At 48.1% G+C, this 23,436-nt stretch overlaps 1 protein-coding gene across 1 annotated transcript; it reads left to right on the forward strand.

Annotated features, from left to right (window-relative positions):
* Positions 1–718: 718 nt before the first annotated feature.
* LOC124695026 (B3 domain-containing protein Os03g0120900-like) lies at positions 719–2,453 on the forward strand. Its single transcript, XM_047227927.1, has one exon. The coding sequence runs from the start codon at positions 1,154–1,156 to the stop codon at positions 2,108–2,110; it is 957 nt and encodes a 318-aa protein (XP_047083883.1). The 5' UTR covers positions 719–1,153; the 3' UTR covers positions 2,111–2,453.
* The last annotated feature ends 20,983 nt before the right edge of the window (positions 2,454–23,436 follow it).

The following is a 23,436-nucleotide window of genomic DNA, read 5'->3' on the forward strand; positions in this document are numbered from 1 at the left end:
CTGAGAAGTCAACTAAGACATATAGGCTCCAATAACCATTACCTTTTGCCAGCTTAACCCGAAAGTTCAAGGAAACTTCGGAAGGGACGAAGAGACACTGCAAACTCAAGTCAAATTGCAATGCAATAATATAGCCACCAGTTGATACAGCTAGCTAGCAAACACTTGGATTGTTTCATTTCTCAACATCAAATAGAATATAATCTTCCATATATAAAAGACTCGGATGACATCAAACAATACTCTACGCAAACAAATCCTATATTCAGCCGAAATATCACATAAAATACAGCAATTTCGATACCTACCAATACAAGGTAGAAAATGCTAATCCAACAACTGGCATTTTGGGGCTCCTCATCACCTGCCTAACTCACATAAAGTCTCTCCCTATAGCATGACAAGGACAAGCTCACATGAGCTCAACCAGATAATCCATGGGCCCCTCCCTAGCTAGCTAGCCCTCTCACGCCCCATCCCTCTCTCTCATCAGCCATCCTCCCTTTAAAAAGCAAGCTACATGTATTGTGCCCACCCTTTCCTCCCTCTATCGGTACACCACCATCACCCCCTCCCTCTACATACACAAACACACACGTATACATACACACTAGTTAAGCTAGGACAATTACCTTTGGTGGCAAGACAAAAGTAAGCATCCATCCATCTATCCTCATCTCCCTCCACCCCTTCATTCTTCCACCACATAGTACTCCTCACTCCTCATCAGCCTTCACGCATCTAACAAGCTCACCTCCATTACTTCCTCCAGCCTCTCTCCATCCTCCTTACCTCTTCTTCCTCGATCGTCCTTCTCGGCCTCTTCTTGCTCGATCTCAAGTGTCCGAAACCTCCAAGAAACTCAACCTAGTCGGCCAGGAGAGAGACACCGGAATTCTAAATTCCTTCTCAGTTCGCCATCCACTAACCGATCGAAGAGGGTGCACTTTTCCTGCCAATTATAATAAGCCCAGCCAATCCTATACTAACAATAGTAGTCACAGCCCAGCTGAAGCAGCACAGCACCAGCTGCAGCTTGCTGCTGGTCAAAGGTCAAGGAGAAGCAAGGCAAGCAAGTGAAGGGAAAGAGGAGGCATCATCTACCTACCTAACCTACCTCTCGATCGATCGGTGGTGCGCGAGGTCTGCTCTGATGGAGTTCACCGCAATCAGGGCCTCCACGGTGGCGGCGGCTGGTGCCGAGCACGGGCAAGACAGGATCGGCGGCGGATGCCCGTCGCCGGATCAGCCGGCGGCCGCGGTGGAGAAGGAGCACATGTTCGACAAGGTGGTGACGCCGAGCGACGTGGGGAAGCTGAACCGGCTGGTGATCCCGAAGCAGCACGCGGAGAAGTACTTCCCGCTCGACGCCTCCTCCACCGACAAGGGCCTCCTGCTTAGCTTCGAGGACCGCGCCGGCAAGCCGTGGCGGTTCCGATACTCCTACTGGAACAGCAGCCAGAGCTACGTCATGACCAAGGGCTGGAGCCGCTTCGTCAAGGAGAAGCGCCTCGACGCCGGGGACACCGTCTCCTTCGGCCGCGGCGTCGGGGAGGCCGCCAGGGACAGGCTCTTCATCGACTGGCGCCGCCGCCCCGATGTCGTCGCCGCGCCGTTGCTCGCGCACCACCACCGCGGCCACTTCGCCATCCCCTCCATGCCCTTCGCGCCGTGGACCACGCACCACCCTGTTGGAGGAGGCAGGATGTTCATGCCGGCGCCTTCGCCAGTGTCCGTCTACGAGTACGACGGCCACCACCACCACACCCGGAGACACGTCGGGTACGATGGTTACGAGGCGGCGTCCGGCAGGCAGGTGCTGTTCTACCGGCCGCAGCAGCAATACCACCACCACCAGTCGGTGGTCCTGGAGTCAGTTCCGGTTCGCCTGGCGGTAGCTCCGGGGCATCCGGAGCCGTCGGTGGCGACGTCAGGGTCGAAGCGGGTCAGGCTCTTCGGGGTGAACCTCGAGTGCGCGACGAGCACCACCGAGGACGATTTCGGAGGCCCCGGGAGGATGGCGCCGCCGTCGCTGCAGCTGCTGTCTCCGGCGTCCTCGTCGTCGTCGTCGTCCGGGAAAGCGAGGTGCTCTTTGAATCTTGACTTGTGAAGCGCTAAAAAGTGGACGGTGGTACACTACGACCCACCACTACTGCTGCTACTCCAATTCTGACAGAAACGGAACCGCCGCCGTTCTTGTGGTCGAGACTCGAGAGGCCGGCAGGAGAAGTAAACAACAGCGGCGCGCGACGGCGGCCGCCGGTGCATGCGTGGACATTGGAGTACTCATCTAGCTTCTTCCTAATCTCTCTTCGTATATAGCTCATGATATCTCTTTAATTAGCCAGTGCAGTGTGAGAAGAAACACGAAAAGAACAAAGCAGCAGCAACCAAAAAAATATTCTTTCTAGCTTGATGCATAATTTCTTGCTTCGATTTGGTCTGATTTTCCATTCCTTTCCTCCCCCTCCCTTGTGCTTAATTATATATTTTAGTTGTCTTAACATGATATCTTGTTCTTTTGTCTTGGGGGGAACACAAATAGACACTGCCACTCCTATCTAATGTTGAAGAAGAAAATGAAACACATTGAGCTTCCCACATATGATAACAATTTACACACACACCGCTATATAATTATACACACAAGTATCTTGTCGATGGAAAGCAATGTTTAATTAACTATATGTTGTAGATGGGCACATGGATTGTTCTTGTTGTTGCTGGCTCTAGCTAGTGTGGGCATGCAGGTCAATTGGGCTCTCCTTCCAAAGAAGCAGCTAAGCCTAGCTGTAGGTGAGGCCGGTGATGCCCTTTAAAATGTGGGAGAGCTAGGGCAGGGCCAGGCCAGGCCAGGGCCAGGGCCAGCGCGCCAGCATTCTTTCTAGCTTGCTTGCTAGGACAGTCAGTTATGGGAAAGGCCTGGAGGTCAGATCCTAAATCCTTCTACTACACATGCATGCCGCTGCAATTGCATACATTCATACCTCTCTCTCTCTCTCTCCACACACAGAGAGAGTGCACTATTGCACTCCTTGATTTGGCTTGCGCATTTGTCCCATATGCAATTCCTTCTCCCCTGCTGCCTCTGCTGTTTCTTCTGAGGCAGCACCACGGCAGCATGCCTAGTGTGTGAAATGTTCATCAGGGGTATAGTACACCATCTGTACATACCACAGAAGTACTAAATGCCAAGATTTGTATACGCAACCCAGCCCAGCCCAGACGACCTTTCTGCACCGGGGAGTAAAAAGAAGAATTAAAGCTGTCCGTTACAGAGCAGTTGTAGATCCTTCCCTCCTGCTGCCCTTCGGTTCTTCCCCAGAGAGAGAGAGAGAGAGAGAGAGAGAGAGAGAGAGATGAATGTGGATATAGTGCAAGACTGCAGAACACATTGCGTATTGTACGTACTGCTACTATTACAAAGCATTTCATGACACGTACAGTACCACTTCAAAGCATTGCATGGCACAGTTAATTAAGTATACACTTGCACAGTTGCACGTAATGGGGATCTGAATTCAGGTACTGGGGCAGCAGTTATAATCTGCAGAAGAGAGTAATTACTGGCAGGAGATGAGATGAGAGATGTGGGAGCTTTAGATTATGCATGCTAGAGTAACTTTTAGCCATGTGTTGTTCATTATTTGGGTTCAATGCCAGGCATACTGCTACCACAGTCCAGGATGTATGTAGCTGCCTGCCTATATTATTGATCTTGATTTGAGTCATTAGTTCAGTCTCTCCTACATCCATATGGCCTTGTCCCTTGTCAGGGATTCAGCCTGGACTTGGTAGCTTTGTTGCTATTGCCTTTGGATAGGAGGGTTACTCCGGTGCTCCCCCCTAAAATAAGTTGAAGGGTCATAGTTGATATTTTTTCCTATGTTGGATCCGCCGAAATTCATATCTAACCCATGTATACATGTCTATATTAATACGGTATGTATACGTCGCGCAAGGAAAAAAGAAGAGGTCACATGAGCAAGATCTTTATAGCATTTTTCTATTTCGGCACACGCACGTGACCGTAGATACGTATAAAACGAGGTACAACACAACACGGACCATACGGACCTGTACATGGCTGTACGGACGGTGGACCTACACTCAAAATTACGATCGTGGGCCCTCTTACGAACATCTATGGGAAGATCTCCACCATAATTGTATTTTATGCGCCCATATTTTTTTCAGGGGAGGAGCACCGGAGCAGAAGCTTTTGGATAGACGTCCTTGACTTGTTTGGAGATCATACACTCTCATCTTTTATTCTAGGCAACGTACACTCTTATCTGACTCAACCACTATGGATTGAAAGGAATGTTTTTTCGATCTTCTTACCGGCCATTCAAAAGAGTTGAGTGAGATTGTAGATGAAATACTAAATTTGTGCACCTAGATTTCTAATAGAATTAATGGAAAACCAAATAACTAGGTGTTTAGCTAATTCATTTCTTTCATTTGTTTCTTTTAACATTGATATGTGGGTACACACTTTCTGTTCATCTATTTGTTTGGCTACTACTTATTTTTTGAGTAGTCTAAGTTGATTGCATGTGATTATTTTGAATGTTAGTAGTAAGGCCATGCCATCAGGAGCATGATTTGCTTGGTTTGACTAAGTTGAATATATACATAAAACTGGCCCCTAAAAAGGAAATGTACTTACTAGCTACATATTGTTATAGTCAACAATAATTAGATTTGTGCCTAGGACAAAGAGTGATCTCTTCCTTTGTCTAAATATAAGATTTAGGCCTATATATATACAACTGAAATATAAGCATCTTGTAAGATGAGCCTATGGGTATTGTTAGGCATGTTCACTTTAGACTCCTCTGATATAGGACGAAATAAAATCACATTAATCTTTCGGGTGATAACCATTAAGCACTATACAAGTACAAAACATCATTTTGGCGTATGGATTTTTTTTTTTTAAAGAGAAGGCCTAAGCCCAGCTTTATAGATAAAGCCAACACGGCAACCACCGATACAAGTCATACAATAACCAGTTCCATACAAGATAAGTCTTAAGAAACATGAAGATAGCCAACCCCCCGGGTCCTAAGAAGAGGCAAATAGCTACGGAACAAAGAAGCGGCTGCAACGGATACGATCCTCATCATGGAGTCCTGTCGCCTCTAGTCCGCGAGTATAGCCTCCGGACGTCGCCCACCGCCGTGTCCACCGGTGCCGGGTCCGTCGGTCCGACCAGAGCCCTCCAGTCGTTGCATGTGAAGAAGCATATGATAGAAAGCATCAGCTGGGCAGCCAATCAATTTTCCCTCGATAGTTAGTTTGTTTCTAATGTTCCAAAGGGACCAGCATTGGGCCGCAAAAGTGAACCAAACTAGCCTACGCAAGGGGCCCGAAAGACCATTGGCCAACGCGATGAAATCCCCTGCCCCTGCGGGGTTCCGGTCGCACCGGAGAAGCTCCCTGACTCCGGCCCACATGAATCTAGCCATAGGACATAGGAAGAAGATGTGGTTGCAGTCCTCAGGTTCGTGGCAAAGCGAGCATAGACCATCCGAAGGTCCGCGCCTTTTGGCCACCTGAGCCGAGGAAGGAAGTCTGTTACGGATCAGTTGCCAGAGGAAGACTTTGATCCTGGGTGGAACACGAGTGCGCCAAACTTCCTTGAAGCAGGTAGTAGTCGCCCCCCGCGACAGGTGGAGGTAGGTCGAGTTGGTCGTGAAGCGACCAGAGGGCTCCAGGGACCAGGTGACAATATCCTCCTGGGTGGAGGGAAAAAGGGCGTGAACCTCCCTGCAAAGGTTGTCCCATTCCACCCGCTCAGCCATCCCAAGCTGGCGGCGGAACCCTATCCGCCACTCCCCATGCGCACCATCAATGACACGCGCGTCTTTGACGGTGGCGAAGGGGGACAAACAACAGCTGAACAGGCGTATGGATTTTCATGCTTAATGCAATTAGTATCTATTATTCTGCATCTTCGACATGGACAGACAAGCTTACATCAATACAAGTTGACGCTTTGTCTAGAATGATAGTAGCTTGGTAATATTACTATGTGGACAACATGCATGCGCCATAAATTCCTTTCTCCTTGATACTATATTGGTAACATGGAAAATCTTCTCTTGTGTCGAGCTATTTTTGTTTGTTATTGGATAACTTATTCATCGATGAATCAGTGAAATTTGACTTACCACTATATTGCAATTCTGCATTTTGTTTTGACAAGATGAGCATTTCATATGTATAGATAGCTAGTTCCATATTCATTGACCCCATGTAGGTATTACGTTTTTTGTTAATAATGCCATTTTCTCATATAAATTTAACAGGCTTATATATATATATAGACGTAATATATCTAACTGCTTATCTAACCGATCTTTTTATATATTCATTCATATGCATGAGTATGCATCTGGAAGAAAAGGCATCACTGTATTTGTCAAGTGGATTGCGTTAGAAAAGATAGATTCTGTTTGAACTTCATGATCAGAGTGCATCTGTTGGAAGGAAAGGCATAAACTGGGGTAGTATATGAGTACTGAATACTGATACGTGCAGATATATGCATGGAGGCATGCTTTTCCTTTTCAGAACCATATCATGCATGCAGGTTTTTTTAATCTTTAGGACGGTATGCATGATCCTCTTTCCGCAATTCTGCGTATGGCTGATCCTTAATTAGTTTGCGATCTATTGAATAGTTTGGATGGGAGATCAAGCAGATTTTCCATGATGTCTGGAAAGTGAAGTGTGAACAAGTGTAGATCGCATATGAACACATGATGAGACAACGACTTACTAATTATATGCACGTTTAGAAGTCTGAAATTATTAATATTTTTCTGATAAAAATGTGATTAGTGTTAATTTTAGGGATCAAATGGATATATTTAGCAAAGCATTATGTTAATCACTGTAGCCTTAAAATCATCACATACTATTAGCTTAGTCCACGTACCTACAAGGTACTCAAAAATATGACCACTACTCCCTTTCATCACCGCCTTAACTTGGTTTTGCCAATTCATTTTGCCGAGTCTGGAGATTTTCCTCCTGGTTTGTTTGTCAGTTCCTTAATTACTATCATTGTTGGTGAAAGATTAGTTACCGGTAGTGGCGACTCTCTATATATGATGGCACCAGTCAGCTTGTTAGGGTTACGTTAGTTTTGGTTGTTTCTTAAGTTATCAATTTATCAGCAGAGTAGTTTTGCATAAACTACCGTAGACAAGTTATCCCGTGAATGTTCAAGACGTGTTCAAGTTTATCCAGTGAATCTTATGTCCCACGCACACAATATCTAGAGATTGTAACTCGTAATCATCTCAGGCAGTTCATGATGCTTAATTCATCTGAATTCTTAAGTTGGTTAAACTTGATCAGACATGGTGAGAAAGAGGGATGACCTCCAATACAATGGAAAAATGAGTCTTCCCCATTATAATCATGTACATTCATATTAATACGTATTTTTGGTTCCTTTTTTTCGATAAAGAGCATATATTTTTGGTTCGTATGGGGTAGGTTTGGCACTTCACTATGTGATTTTGATAATGTATAGCGAAAATAGCAGAACGCTCTACCTATATTTTCATGAACACGATTGCAAATCTCATAAAGTTGGAGATTAAGACGTACATTCCAAGCGAGTTTCATGGTTCTCCTTAATTAGAGCAAACTACAAAAGATGTTTCTTCTACAATCACAACTCAGGTTGGAATCTTATATGATTCACAATGTTATATACTAAGGTGGGGTGCTAGAAAAGGTGGAAATAAATTTTTTTGCGGAAAAAGTTTGAAATAATTAAACACAAGTGAGGTGACCATAGCCACCCACTACGCGAGAGCCGGCATGTGCCGACGGCCACCCGATGTGCCGACGGCTAAATGTCGGGGCCGTCGGCACAGAAGCCCTCGTCGACCGGCGACGGAGTTGACCGTCGGCACAGGCCGGCTGTCGGCACACTGCATGTTATACCGACGGTCACCGTCGGCGCAACAATGGCCGTCGGCACAAAAATATGGCGCCCGAAGGTCACCGTCGGCATAGATTCACCCGTCGGCACGAGCACGCGATAGGTGGGCCCAGCCGTTAGGGCTAGTCACGGCGCCGTCTAGGCTGTGCCGACGGTGGCCCACGGCGCAACCGCGGCCATCGGCCCGAGCACGACAAGCTGGGTCCCTTCTCCTACTCGTGCCGACGGCTGCCCACGGCACAACCTCGGCCGTCGGCACGGCAAATGATGCCCCACCTTTTTTAACATTTTTTACTACATATAATTGTTAATCCCAATCATTTTTATTTGTTTATTTTTTTCTTACTGCTAGTTTGGCGAACCCCTTTGCGGGAAACCTATATATGTATAAGGGCGGTATAAGGGCACAAAAGTGATATACTTAAGAACTTAAGACCCAGACACGATACAAAACACTTAAATAACTAGACTCACACACATACCAAAGCGCTTACAGAACTAGACCCACACACGAACCGAAACAGTTAAAGAACTACACCCACACACAGGAACCAAAACACTTAAAGAAACTACACCCACACACAGGAACCAAAACACTTAAAGAACTAGACCCACACACAAACCAAAGCATTTAAAGAACTACACCCACACACAAACAAAGCACTTAACACTCGGGTCGACACATGACCCGCTAGACACACGGACTCGACACACACACATATTAATCGGAGAAGTCGAAATCTTCATCCTCGCCTGGGGTGTCCTGCGGACGGTGGTTGTGAGGTTCCATGACCAACGTTCATCATTCTCCCCCCATGTCGACGCCTCTCCTTTGGCGTACTCTGCTTCAACCTCGGCCTTCCTCTGCCGCTTTCCCGCCCTCCTCTCTCTCCTGTACGTCTGCTTCTCCTTCCAGAATGCGCGCGTTGCCTCGACGTCTCCGGGATGGTCTCTGCGCCACTGTGCCATGAACTGCTCGTCCGCCTCGGTGGTATCAATCCACCGCTGGCCAGCCCTGTACCGCCGCGTTTCACCCTGTGAGCGAAGTAGCGGCTCGATGAGAGACTCGAGCTTCCGTCGGAGACCCGACCTCCGGGAAGTTCATTTCGTGGCGCGGCCGGCCAAACCTCCAAGCCGCAACGTCGTATGCGCGGGCAGCAGCCTCCTTCGTGTAGAAGGTGCCGAGCCACACACGCGTACCACCGGCGGTGATTTCAGCCGCGAAATGTCCCGCAGGCCGCAGGCAAACGCCAATGAAGCCCGTGTTGCTACAGCGACGAGGAGCCATCTCAGCGGCAGCTCAGCTCAGAGGATTTTGTGGTTCTATTGGATGAGAGAAGTGATGAAGGGGGAAATGTTGCTGGTGCTGTTAGTGGAGAAGCCATGGCTATATATAGGCCGACGAGGGGCTGAAACGGCGGGAAAACATGGCGGGAGAGAATGGGCGGGAAAGGGTGGGCGGGAAAAAAGGGCGGGAGAGAAGCAGCGGGAAAGGGTGGGCGGGAAAAAGGGCGGGAGAGAAGCAGCGGGAAAGGGTGGGCGGGGAAAAAAAGGGCGAGAGAGAAGCAGCGGGAAAGGGTGGGCGGGAAAAAAGGGCGGGAGAGAAGGAGCGGGAAAGGGTGGGCGGGAAAAAAGGGCGGGAGAGAAGCAGCAGGAAAGGGTGGGCGGGAAAAAAAAGGGCAGGAGAGAAGTAGCACGACAGGGATGCAGTCTCAGGGAATCACTACAAGGAAAAGGCCTACCGCCGGCGAACCTAAAAGGCCCATTGCCGGCGCACCACGAGCCCGCCGGTGCGAACGCGCTGGTGATAAATGGCCACTGCCGGCGCACCAGGCAGTGCGCCGGCGATAGATGGATACTGCCGGCGCGCCATCGACGCTTCGCCGGCAAAGGACAAGTTCCACCGGCGCACCATCAGCTGCGCCGGCAGTAGTGCTACCAGCAGTGGCGCATGCCACGTGTGCCGGCAGTAGGTCATTTAGGTGCGCCGGCAATAAATTCGAAAATTCTTTTTTCAGCTTTTTTCCAGCATATTACAATACATATTTGACAGCAGTATATATTTACAACGCAGTTCATATTTATACAGACATTACATGCAATATGAGAAGCACATAGAGAGCCAAGTTTCATTTCGGTATCAATACACAAATACGCAAGTCTCGTTTCGGAATGTTGATTCATACAACACATGTGCATATGCAACACCGAACGACGAAGTTTCACAAAGTTAGAAGTCTTGGTACATAGTCGTCACAAGTATCGTCATACACCTCACAATGTAGGTCCTAACCTAAACTACAATCACATAGAACATGACCAACATGGTCATGATGACCATCATCACGAAGGCCATGGTCTTCATCCGGTTCCTCCTCATGTCCCTCATCTCTCCCGCTAGATAACGGGCGTATCTTCCTTCCGCCTCCACCCTAGTGGGGTATCCCTTGTAGCCGTTGCCGCTGAAATGGTGCACTGTCTCCGACAGTCCTCCCGATCGTCGTAGACTCCAGGAGCCCTCCCCTTGTACACGACATATGTCGTCGGCATCTCCATTCACAAGACAAGTAAAACGTTAGTACCAATGCAATGAACAAGTGCCAACTCAAATAAGAGACAAGTAGTATGAACTAAATAGCATGTGCCTCATACTTTGTTGGTCGAAATAAATAATAACATACAGGGATGGGGTCGGTGAGGCTAGGTAGGATGCACAATAGATTGATATTTGTGGCCATCACACCAAGCCTCACCGGCCCCACCCCGGAGTGTACAAGTGACCGAACATTTTAATCATCGGCCAATGCAATTAAGAAGTGCGAACTCAAATAGAAGACAAGTAGTACGAATTAAATAGCGTGCCTCATACTTTGTCGGTCGAAACAAATATTAACATCCAGGGATGGAGTCGGTGAGGCTAGGTAGGATGCACAATAGATTGATACTTGTGGCCGTCGCACCAAGGCTCACCGGCTCCACCCCCGAGTGTACGAGTGACCGAACATTCTAATCATCGGCGAACTCCAAATACGAGGCAAGTAGTGGTCGAGTAAATGCAAATAATTATTAAGCTATGTACGCCATAATCTTGAAATATATAGCAAAGTAAATGAAACTATAGACACATGTTCACATGCACATTCATACAACTAAATAAAAGCAACTAGTCGATTCTATGGGAATATATAGCAATTATTACAATACGGAAGTTCAAGGACATATCGTTTAAGCTTTAGCAAGTGTTCCCGTCGTAGGATCAGGTTGTACGCCTAGGGGGAATGGACGGCAGCCCTCAAGCGAGTTGAACGGCCTCTCATCACGCGACATCTCCAAGCGGAGTTCTATCTCGTCATTAGGTGGTAGACCGTAGCCGTAGAAGAACTCGCCGGACCTATTGTTGACATCCTCGCAGGATTATCGTGCAAATGAACCGCTGGATGCGGCCCCGGCTCTTTCTAATCTCTCTATCGGGGACATCCGCCATGTTTGCAAACCTGTTTCGAGATTCTCTCGGCAGCAACATGTCATCTGCGTACTTTATGTACTCCTGCATCCGAAGGATGGCGTACCACGCGTCCATCCCATTGTCGGGCGTCGATCGCCCGAGGCGGGGAAGTTGGTTGTGTGGGTTAAGACCAAGCCTCCTCGGGATTTCCTCTCTACTTTGAGGGGGCCTGCCTTCTTGGTGAAGCCGGTGAGAGCATCATTGAGAAGGGCCTTGATGTGGGTGTAGTCTTTCTTGTGGTCCCTACCCGAGTCGAGATAGACTGCATGCGAGTGTTGCGGGTGCATGACGATGAGGGTGCAGAACTTGTCTCTGCGGAAAACACACGGATTAACCTTTGGAAATGCAAATGGAGATATAGGATAGAATGGTAATGGGGGACTAGCGAGTGATTACTTACTCGGGAAGTAAGGGATGAGAATGGCGCCCTTTTAATGTTCGCCAAGCATGAAATCCTCGACTCGCTGGGTGGCAATCGCCCGATCCCCGGCGTTGCGATGATGCTCTCCCGCATATAGAAGGGGTCCATTATCGCGATGGTCGGCGTCTCCTCCTTAACAATCTGGGCGAGACAAGCTAAGAGCAACTAGGCGAACCACACTAAAGTGGAGCGCTTGCATGCGATAGATGCTGAAGATGTCGTTGAACCGGATGAAGCACAAGTCCGCGGGGTACTTCTAGACGAAGTTCATGCCAGTTGGCACCTTCGCCACCAAGAGAGGGTAACCAGGATCTTTTGATTTGAGAAGAAGGTTCTCCACATGCAAGACAGTCTCATGCAAGCTCCTCATATCCGGGGTGAGTTTCTTCACGACATGCTCCAGCAGCATCGGTTGACCCAAGTGATGCAGAGGTCGCCAATTGTTTGGCAACTTGTCAAGGAGTGGGACCTTGTCCTTGGATTTGGCCGCCGCCGCCTTGTCTTGGGCGTCCTTCTTATTTTGCCTCTTCCTCTTCTTCGGTTGTACTGATGGACCCTCCATCGCCGTAGTGGCCATAGCACGGAGTGTGTTTGGGCTCAACATATTTTTGACGGCGGCGGTGGCGACCTCCTCAGGATTTTCCTCCTCAGCCGTTTCTTGAGAATCGAACAGCTTCTTGGAGCACACATATTTCAAGGCCGGCACATCCTCATGGACAACTTGTGAAGACGTAGGAATATCCCATTGGAAGTTGTCACGTTCGTATTCCTCGGCCTCTGGCGCAGCCTGGCCGTTGTGGTGGGGCGCCGACCTCCGGCGCAGCTGGCCGTTCCGGTGGGGCGATGACCACGGGCGCCGCCGGCTGTCGTGGAGGGACGCTGACATGTGGCGCCGCAAGGTGCTTGTCTTTGCTTGCCGTCGACCCCGAGTAGGTGTTGATCCGAATTAGGGTCTTCGGCCATAGCAGTACCCAACCCTTCAGTGAGGCCAGATTCAACGGGCTATCATCATCGGCACCATGCGGTTGATTAGGAGGAAACAAATCCTCATAGCCCGGTAACGCCCGATCCACTTCAACCCGGTAAACGTCATCCGCCATATCTCGTGTGTGCCACTTCTTATCCAGGGGCCGAAGGATGGACCCCTCGCGACGTCTTTGAGTTCGTCGTTTACTCTCATCAGGAAGGTGCATGGCGTTGAGAGCGCCTGCGAGAACATGTGTATGGCATTAGAGAGAGGGCAAGGATGACGAAACTAATATATTAACTTGATGTACACATTAGTTAATTACCGTGAGGGCGTTGAGCTCGGCTAATGTCGACGGGCCAGCACATGCGGCGGCGGGCGTGCAAGTGACGGAGGGGCTGCTACCCGTCATGGACGGTGAATCCCTAGCACCAGCCGACATTGCCGGCGGCCGGAGGAGTCTCCATTATAACATTGTCATTGCCGGCGGCCGGAGGAGTCTCCATTATAACATTGTCATTGCCGGCGGACGGCGGCGCCATCGAGTTGCTACCGTCGAAGCTAACCACTTGCATTTCCGGGGGGGGGGGGGCCTTGTTTGCCACCCTCATACCACGCACGTAGAGCGTTGAAATCTGCTTGGACTGAAGCGGCGACTTCAGCTTTGACTTCAGGTACGAGTGTAGCTTTGAGTTGCGGTACCAGTTGCGGTACCAAACCAGCTTGGACTTGGGCTAGGATTGACTCCCTCATTACCTCCGCCTCCCGCTGCTTCCTCTCATTGCGCGCATTTTTATCGGCCGCAGACGACAAGCCGTAGTGATCATGCTTGTGGCCTGTACCGGCGCCAGCCACACGGCCTCTATGCGGCCTTCTCGTAGGTGAATGCTCATTGACGATGTTTAGCGCCCGTACGAGAGGCTTGTCCCATGCTACCCTGCCCGTCGACGCCTGGGACGAGGAGCCTTCGTCACCTTGAGAAAGTCTTTGTCTTTCTTCTTCCGGCGGAAGAAACGTGAGCCATTTAGAAATGTTGCTACTATTATATGAACGATACTTGATCTAATAAAACCGGTAAATTGCTTACCAGTTTTTTCTCCAACGACAGGACCTTCTGGTCGTTCGTGAACCAAATTATGTCGGTTACGACCTTGGGGCCCGTGACAAGTTCCCCGGTTAGTTTCTTCTTATGGTACCGCGACCTGATGAATCTTCTTTCAAGCGGGTCCTTGTACTTGAGCCAGGGGTTCTCAATGCCGGCATTTACATACGCCTCGTCCTCCTTCGCCCAATAGGGCTCCTTTCCCTCGTACCCACGGCTCCCAAGGTTGTGGTTGCCGATGTTAAGCTCCCGCATTTCCTTCCCCCACAACTTGCGATTCTTCATCGCTTGTAGCTCTTCATTGGCCACAAAAGCATCAAAGTCCGCCTGGGAGACATGCGGAAAGGCGGAGTGGACCTCTTCGAAACCTTTGCCGTCAGCAATCATCTTCCGCACCATGTACTTATAGCTGCTGAGGTGTTTGGTGAACTTCAAGAGGGCTTGTGAGTTCACAATGTTCTTGGATTCATCGGCTGGAGGCGTAGTCGCCTAGGAACTTGTATCGTGAGTGCAACCTCGCAATGAGCTGGGCTCGCAAATGCGCTTTGTTCTCGGCTCGGAGATCCGTCTCGTTGAGATTGATGACCTCTCGGAGGATACATGCCAGTTGGTTGCCGTACCCCTTGGCAACATCCTTAGGCTCCACCGGCAAACCACTGGCGGGGTCCACCTCTTTGACTGTGTCTCTGCCGGTGCCGACCGTGTTTTGGCGCCTTGCCTTCCGCGGCCTCTTGGCTCCACTTGTCCCGGTGGCAGTACTCCCGGCGGCGCCGCTAGGATCGTCGCCGCTTGTCTCGCCGCCACCCCCGGTGGCGCCGGTTGCCTCATCGCCGCTAGGCTCGTAGGTACTACCCCCGGCGGCGCCGCTTGCCTCGTTGCCGCTTGGCTCGTCGGCACTACCCCCAGCGGCATCCTCCATCTCATGGTCCTCGTTGCCGCCAACACCAGCGGCCTCGGCATCCTCCTCCATCCTAAAGAAGTGCCTATTGTAGTGCTCCTCTAACTCTTCTTGAGACGACATGGTGGCTTGCACTAATAGAAGATGAAAAAGAGTTAGAATTCACGGAAAAATTCGGCATGACCTTTGCTAAAAATTGGTCATGCCGAGTGCTAGAATTGCCGGAACGGAAATGAATCGACATTCCGGCACTCAATAGCAACTCAATCCCTGTGTAACGTAAATGCAATTCACATATATATAGCCATGAACACCATAACCATCACCATAAACGAGAGACAATATAACTTGACCATTACAAGAAGGGAGCAGCTTGATTTTCATTTTCATTTCACCATAACCATCATAATACATAACAATAACTAGGTGCATTAGAAATACACATTAGATTAAATGAACCAGTAGCATTTAAATGAGTAGCATTTCATTAGGCATTTAAATGAACCAGTGCATCAACCAAACATCACCATTCTCATCAAGCAAACACCAACATATATGCCAAATGCAAAATTCATCGTCAAGACAAAATATGCAATATATACCAACTGGAGCTAAACCAAATTACAACAGCACATAGCACAGAGCTACAACATTACTGCTAGCATTTTATTGTGATGCCAAACCATAAGAAAATGATCCCAGAAATAGCACTTACAGCATTTAACCAGTGACAACCTAAGCATCATCCTGGATTCCTAAATTGCAAAAGAGCAACATGTTGATTCACCTGACACAATCACTAAGTAAATAACTAGCAGGTTGTTTTTCTACAAATATTCTGGCCATGATTGTTCCTATACATATTTGATTAACCAACTAAATCAACCGAAGCAGGAGTAGCATGACCATTTTTTCATCATTTTTTTAAATGAACCGTGAGAATGTACTGCATCATCTGCTACTAGCATGAGCAGGGGAATTCAGCATTTTTGCATGACCATGAGCATGCAACACCTACACTGCCAGCAATTCATTCTCTAGGTACTGCAAGCATAAAAAAAACTAATTTAGCTAAATGAACCAGAGAATTGCTAACATAATATCATCATTTCATTTAAACTTGCTACTGCATTTTCATTTTCGTAGCAGCTTCAAACAACCAGTGAGCATGCATGAGCATTTTGAACATGAGCAAGCAATTTTGCATTTCATTCATGTTATGAGCATGAGCATGAGCATGCAACAGAACCAAAGGAGCCCAGTAGCATTCTTTCTTTTTTGATCCAAAGAATAAATGCAGTAGCATTTTTAAACCAGAGAACACCATTCAAGATGCTAGCATTTTCTGGGCATTTTATAAATGGTTTGGTGAACTAAACCTGCTGCTTCTTTACCTAGCAAACTAGAGAATGAATTCATTTTAGTGCTCTGTCAAAATTTCAAACCAGAGAATGAATTCATTTTAGTGCTCTGTCAAAATTTCAAACCAGAGAATCAATATGAGGTAGCATAGCATACTTCAAACCAGAGAACACATTTTTAGCATTCTGTAACAAATTCCAACCAGAGAACAAATTTTATCAACTAAACCAACTAATACTAGCTATTTACATTTTTTCATTTAGTTATTTCTATGGTAGTAGCATAAGCATTGCATTTTGCATTTCATTTTAAAATTGGTTTAGTTTCAAACCAGAGAGCTTAATTGTTACTTTAATTTATATGAATTGGCAGTAGCATAACCAAAAAACCCTACTGCCTAGCTACCTAGGTACTGCAAGCATTTTTATTTTCATTTTCACATTTAAAAGAATGAATTGAACCAGAAGAAGTCATAGGGCATCTAGCAAAACCATTTTCATTTTCATTTTCATTTAATGAAGAACTAACATACTGCTATAGCTACTCCTAAACTAAATGAACCAGAGAACCATGTACATCATTTTCATTTTGTTTTAAATGAAACATAGAATGAATTGAACCCTAAAGTGTTCATTTCATCATTTTTTAAATGAACCAGAGAGCATTATTGCTATATCAACCAGCCAACATCTATAGAATTTATAGAATTTAAATGAACCAAAGAGCATTGTCATAGAAGGCACTACATTTATAGAATTTGCAAGAACTAGCACCAATTTGCAAGAATTAGCATTACAATTTTCAAGAATTTGCAAGAACTGGGCGCGCGGGGCAATTTGCAAGAACTGGGCGCGTGGGGCAATTTGCAAGAATTAGCAAGAATTTGCAACAAGAGGGAGGGGAAGAGGGAAGGGGAGAGGATGCTTACCGTGGCTGGCCCGCGGGGCAGGTGGTGGGGGCTGGTGGAGGGGACGGTGAGGACGGTGGTGCCGACGTCCCCGACCTGCTCCTCTCGGCGACTGCTCCTCTCGGCGATGGTGGCACGCGCGTGACTGCTCCTCCTCTTGGCGACGCCCTGCTCCTCCTCGTGGCGGCGTTCTCCTCCTCTCGGCGGCGCGGAACGGGGGCGGGTGCAGGGCGGCGGCACGGTAGCTAGGGTTGGTTTGGGAATGGGGAAGAAGGAGGAAGGAGAGTCGCGTGGCGGTTAAGTCCTAGGTATAGCCGGACCATCTTATTGCCGGCGCACCACTTGTTTCGTTCGCCGGGGACAATTATACCCCCGGCGAACCAAATAGGTGGTGCGCCGGCAATAAGATGGGTCCGGCTATACCTGGGACTTGTCCCCCAGCCCTGGCTAGCCATTTACTTTTCTTTTTTTATTTTCTTTTTCTTCATTTCTTTATTTCTTTTCACTTTCCTTGATGTTTCTTTTCTTTTCCCCCAAGTCATATACAAAAATGAGTTATGCATTACAAAAAATATGAGTTATGCATTGCAAAAAATATTAGTTATACATGTTGACCAACACAATATTAATTAGTCATACATAAAATATTGGCCATGACCATATGAGTAGTTATGAATTACATAAAATATGAGTTATAGATTGCAAATAAAGTTTTACATCATCGATTGAGAAGAGTGTTTCGCTTTCTTCTTGCTTTTCTTGCTCGTCGTTGAATAATTTAGCCCCGTGTCGTGACTTCTTCTTTTGAAGGGTCGACTCTGACCTCGGTAGCGTGGTCCTCGCTACTTCTTGTGGTGTATGTTGTGTCTTCGTCCTCGGATTCTTCCATCATTGGGTCTCCGACTTGTCCTTCGAAGTCTTCCTCGTTGGCGACTCCATCCATTCCGACGATGGTCCTCTTGCCTCTCCTCACGATAACACGGCTAGGCCTGGATGGGTCGGTTATGAAGAAGCATTGGTGCACGTGTTCTCGCCGGCACCCATGGCTCATTCCGCGCGGTGGCGTTCGTGGACTTTGATTTGTTGGCTTCGGGTAGAAACATGGTGGTGAAATACCGGTCTTCTTTTGTGACGCTCTTAGCCCATCCGATACGGAACATCGGCACTTTCTCCCCAGACGTAGCTAAGCTCCCGCATTTCCTCGATTCTTCCGTAGTATCTAGTCTTTACGTCACCCGTCCAGGAATCCATCGTTACCCCCGAGTTCGGTAAACACTCGTTCTTGTCTTTTTCTTCCGTGTAGAATGTGTACCCGTTGATATCGTACGCTTGGTAAGTCATGATGTTGGGCGCGGGGCCATGTGACAAGGCCAATACTAGTTTATCCTTGTCAGAATCCATTGGTGGGGGATTAGCATCAATGTGGTCTTTGAACCAGCTGTTGGCGTCCGAAACTCACCGGCGAGCTACGGCTGGCAACACGAAGAGCCGGGAACAACCTTAGGGCTGCGGCTGGCCCTGGTCCCTCCGAGCGATGGCCCGCAAAGCTCCTGGTACACACGTCCCGATGCTGGTGCAAGGGCGTGCCACCTGATCTATACCTGATCAGGAAGGTGATGGATTTGCTTCGCTTAGTTTCCTGCATGGCATACACGTAAACATTAAATACGAGCCTCGATCGGCTCTTAGGTTGTCCCGTGAATCGGCTCAAGGAGCCGATCCACCCATGGTTCGTATGGGGTCTACGATCACATGGTGGTCCTGCTTGATCAATATGTAGCTAAAACGACCTACAACGATTTAGGGTTTTCACCGCATAATCGGAACATCCTACTCGTGATTGAGCCTGGCAGCTACGCACGGTGATAATAAACCGGCCCTAGACAAGGCTTAAAAACCAACATTAAGTTGATCCCCGGAACATCTTGTCTAGGGTTAGCAAACTACACCCTACGTACCACTGGATCATTCAACCCGTTTGTAAGGCCTAACTATGCAGATATTAAACTAATCCTTGAAGAATCAAGGAGCAATCATAACGGATCAGATCTACTAAACAATGATCAAGCAAGGTGCCGCCCTTACACCTAAGAAAGGTGTAAGGACGGCTAGACGTCTAAGGGTTGCATGGACGGAAGCATGTAGCACGGTAGAACAATGCTAACCCTAACACATCTATGATAACTACGTTGCTCGCCATCAAAAAGGCTTCAGCACGAGCAACGCATGGATAACGAATAAACGTATACTGCCTAGATCGCAAGATGCGATCTAGGCAGCATGATGCTTACCGGAAGAAACCCTCGAAACAAGGGGTCGGCGATGCGCCAAGATTGGTTTGTGATGAACGTGATTGTTGTTTTTCATGATAACCCTAGATACATATTTATAGTCCGTAGACTTTCTAACGTGGGAATAATCCCAACCGTGCACGAGCCAAACTCTAACTAACCGACACGTATCCTACTTATATTTACAGATACAAGGGCAAACTAGCCCAAACTTCATGTACAAGGCCGGTTCCCGTATTCTTCCATGTATATTTCTTCAAGCCCAATCTTGATCGCGGCCCACCTCTGACTCGGTCAAATTCTGGTGATAACACATGCCCCCCTGGTTTTGGAATTGATAATTCCAAAATCACTCTGCTTTTTCTTCGTCGGGTCATGTCGTGGCAGAGCAAAACCGTCGCAGTATCCTTCATCATGATGCCCTGCCTTCTCAACTTCTCCGCGTGATTTGACCGTTGTTTTCTTTTTTTCTTTGGGCACCACCTCCTCGGAAACTGGCTGTGGCATTGAATCTCCACTATATCCCCTTTATTTAACCGCGCCGAACAGCTTCGCCTCTTCATCCCCTTGCTCGTTCTGGCTATCGGCACCCAAAAATTCCCAATCCAGAGCAATGGCTTCCTCCTCTTCCTCCTCCGCCTCATCGGATCTCTCCTCCCAGTCCTTCTCCTCTTCGTCCTCCTCCAGCTCGTCGGTATTCTTCGATTCTTCCTCATCCCGTGAGCCGACGCCGGAGTGGGACCCGGTGGCTGCTCAGATGAGGGCGCACAACAGGCGCGCCCCAGAAGAGTGGGACCAGGAGGACCACGCCTCCTCCGTTTGGTCCGAGGACGACAAGTCCTTGACCAGCGGAGACGAAGAGCTCCAGTTCCTCGCCGACGGGGAACTGGAACCGGAGAGCGAGGATGACTCGTTCTCCTGGGACGGGTACACCTTCTCCGAGGAAGAGGAGGAGGAAGACGACGACACCGACTCCCTCGAGGATTACCCGCCGGCGAAGCGGTTCCGCGCCGGGTCAGACGACGATGACGATGACGACGACGATGACGTCGACGATGAGGATGATGAGGCCCCCCCTGGGGGCCGCTGGAGCAGTGACGAGGAGCCCGCCGGTAGCAGCGCCGACGAGAGCTCCGACGACGACGAGGGCAGCAACGGCCCGTAGACTAGGACCTAGTAGCATAGGCCTAGCAGTAGTAGATCGGCCAATAGGCCTTTCTTTTGTTCTTCCTTCCTTGAGCAATCGGCTCTTTCTTTGTAAGAAACCCTTTATTAATGAAGAAACATTCCCCAATTAATTTTGCTTCCTTGTCGATTTTGCCGATTGTCAAATGAAGTCAATGCACAAAGAACCGATGGCAGGGCATCGGCTTATGCCATAAACATGCTTTAAGGCCATAAAAGCTGCCTACTCACACGGTCAACAAATCCAATTCGTGTCCACGCCATCTCCTGGTCTCAAACGCACGGATTCAGCAAAATCCACAGGAAAATCACCTCAGATGCCATGAACTCTGGCATGAAACCGATATGTTAATCCGCTTCATTGAGTTTTGTTCCTCTAGAGTCGATGGCTACACATCGGCTTTTTCGTTATTCTAAAGTCGATGTCCATGCATCGGCTGTACTGATATCTATATTTCTCAAGTCGATGCCTGCGCATCGGCTATGATTTGCATAAATTTTTTTTTTTTACTGGCCGATTTCTTGAATCGGCCCCCATTTTACTGGTCATCCCACATGCTTGGGAAATATTTCTTGAGATGCTGACCATTGACAGCCACTGGGAACTTAGCGTCGTCCAGCTTCTCCAGCATGTATGCATTACCCTTCAAGGCTTGAACGACCTTGTATGGACCGTGCCAATTAGGAGACCATTTGCCATATGCTTTATCCTTGGTTCCTAATGGCAACACGGCTTCCCACACTAGATCACCAACTTGGAACTCCTTTGGTCTCACCTTCTTATTGTATGCACGAGCCACCCTGGCTTTATTCTCTTTAATCTTTTCCAACGACCAAAGTCTAAGTTCCGTTGCATCCTCAATAGTGTCACTCATCAAAGCTGCATATTCTTCAGCTGTTAGATCATTCTGAAACGTGACACGTCTTGATCCAGCCGTAATTTCCCAAGTCAATACGGCTTCCTGCCCATAGACAAGTGATACGTCTCCGACGTATCGATAATTTCTTATGTTCCATGCCACATTATTGATGTTATCTACATGTTTTATGCACACTTTATGTCATATTCGTGCATTTTCTGGAACTAACCTATTAACAAGATGCCGAAGTGCCGGTTCCTGTTTTCTCGCTGTTTTTGGTTTCGTAAATCCTAGTAACGAAATATTCTCGAAATCGGACGAAATCAACGCCCAAGTTCCTATTTTCACCGGAAGCATCCAGAACACCCGGAAGGACCGGAGGGGGCACCGGGCCCCGGACCATAGGCCGGCGCGGCCCAGGCCCTGGCCGCGCCGCCCTATGGTGTCGTCGCCCCTTCGACCCTCCTGCGCCGCCTCTTCGCCTATATAAAGCCCCTGGATCGAAAACCCTGATACGTTCGACGAAAACCACAGAAACCTTCCAGAGCCGCCGCCATCGCGAGGCCAAGATCTGGGGGACAGGAGTCTCTGTTCCGGCACGCTGCCGGAGCGGGGAAGTGCCCCCGGAAGGCTTCTCCATGGACACCGCTGCCATCTTCACCGCCATCTTCATCACCGCTGCTACTCCCATGAGGAGGGAGTAGTTCTCCATCGAGGCTCGGGGCTGTACCGGTAGCTATGTGGTTAATCTCTCTCCATGTACTTCAATACAATGATCTCATGAGCTGCTTTACATGATTGAGATTCATATGAGTTTTGTATCACAATTCATCTATGTGCTACTCTAGTGATGTTATTAAAGTAGTTCTATTCCTCCTGCACGTGTGTAAAGGTGACTAGTGTGTGCACCGTGTGGTTCTTGTCGTAGGCTATGATCATGATCTCTTGTAGATTGTGGAGTTAATTATTACTATGATGGTATTGATGTGATCTATTCCTCCTACATATGCATGAAGGTGAAAGTGTGCATGCTATGTTAGTACTTGGTTTAGTCTGTTGACCTATCTTACACTATAAGGTTACTAAAACATGAACATTATTGTGGAGCTTGTTAACTCCGGCATTGAGGGTTCGTGTAATCCTACGCAATGTGTTCATCATCCAACAAAAGTGTAGAGTATGCATTTATCCGTTCTGTTATGTGATCAATGTTGAGAGTGTCCACTAGTGAAAGTGTAATCCCTAGGCCTTGCTCCTAAATATCGCTATCGCTACTTGTTTACTACTGCTGCGTTACTACTCGCTTGTTTACTGTTTTACCGTATTACTGTCTGCTTTGCAATACTACCACCATCAACTACACGCCAGACAAGCTATTTTCCGGCACCGTTGCTACTGCTCATATATATTCATACCACCTGTATTTCACTATCTCTTCGCCGAACTAGTGCACCTATTAGGTGTGTTGGGGACACAAGAGACTTCTTGCTTTGTGGTTGCAGGGTTGCATGAGAGGGATATCTTTGACCTCTTCCTCCCTGAGTTCGATAAACCTTGGGTGATCCACTTAAGGGAAAACTTGCTGCTGTTCTACAAACCTCTGCTCTTGGAGGCCCAACACTGTCTACAGGAAAGGAGGGGGAACGTAGACATCAACAAGCTGGTAAGGCGAAGTCTTTATGGCTCCATGGCATGACATGCGGTAGGCCCACAAAGCTTCTGACAGTGTTTCATGCCACACCCTAGGGTTCTCGTCAATCTTCCTCTTGATCAGCTTGATCAGGCTCTGATTAGACGCTTCAGCTTGCCCGTTGGCTTGAGCATAATATGGAGATGATCGGATCAGCTTAATCCCCATGTCATCGCAGAATTTTCTGAATTCTTTAGAAATAAAGACCAAACCTCCATCGGTCGTGATTGTTTGGGGAATCCCGAACCTATGAATGACGTGTTCTTTCACAAATTTGAT

Source organism: Lolium rigidum, chromosome 3, assembly GCF_022539505.1.
Source record: "Lolium rigidum isolate FL_2022 chromosome 3, APGP_CSIRO_Lrig_0.1, whole genome shotgun sequence".
Taxonomy (NCBI): domain Eukaryota; kingdom Viridiplantae; phylum Streptophyta; class Magnoliopsida; order Poales; family Poaceae; genus Lolium; species Lolium rigidum.

Excerpts from the sequence above, each read along its gene's own strand:
- LOC124695026 (XM_047227927.1), top strand. The coding sequence starts at position 1,154 with ATGGAGTTCACCGCAATCAGGGCCTCCACGGTGGCGGCGGCTGGTGCC.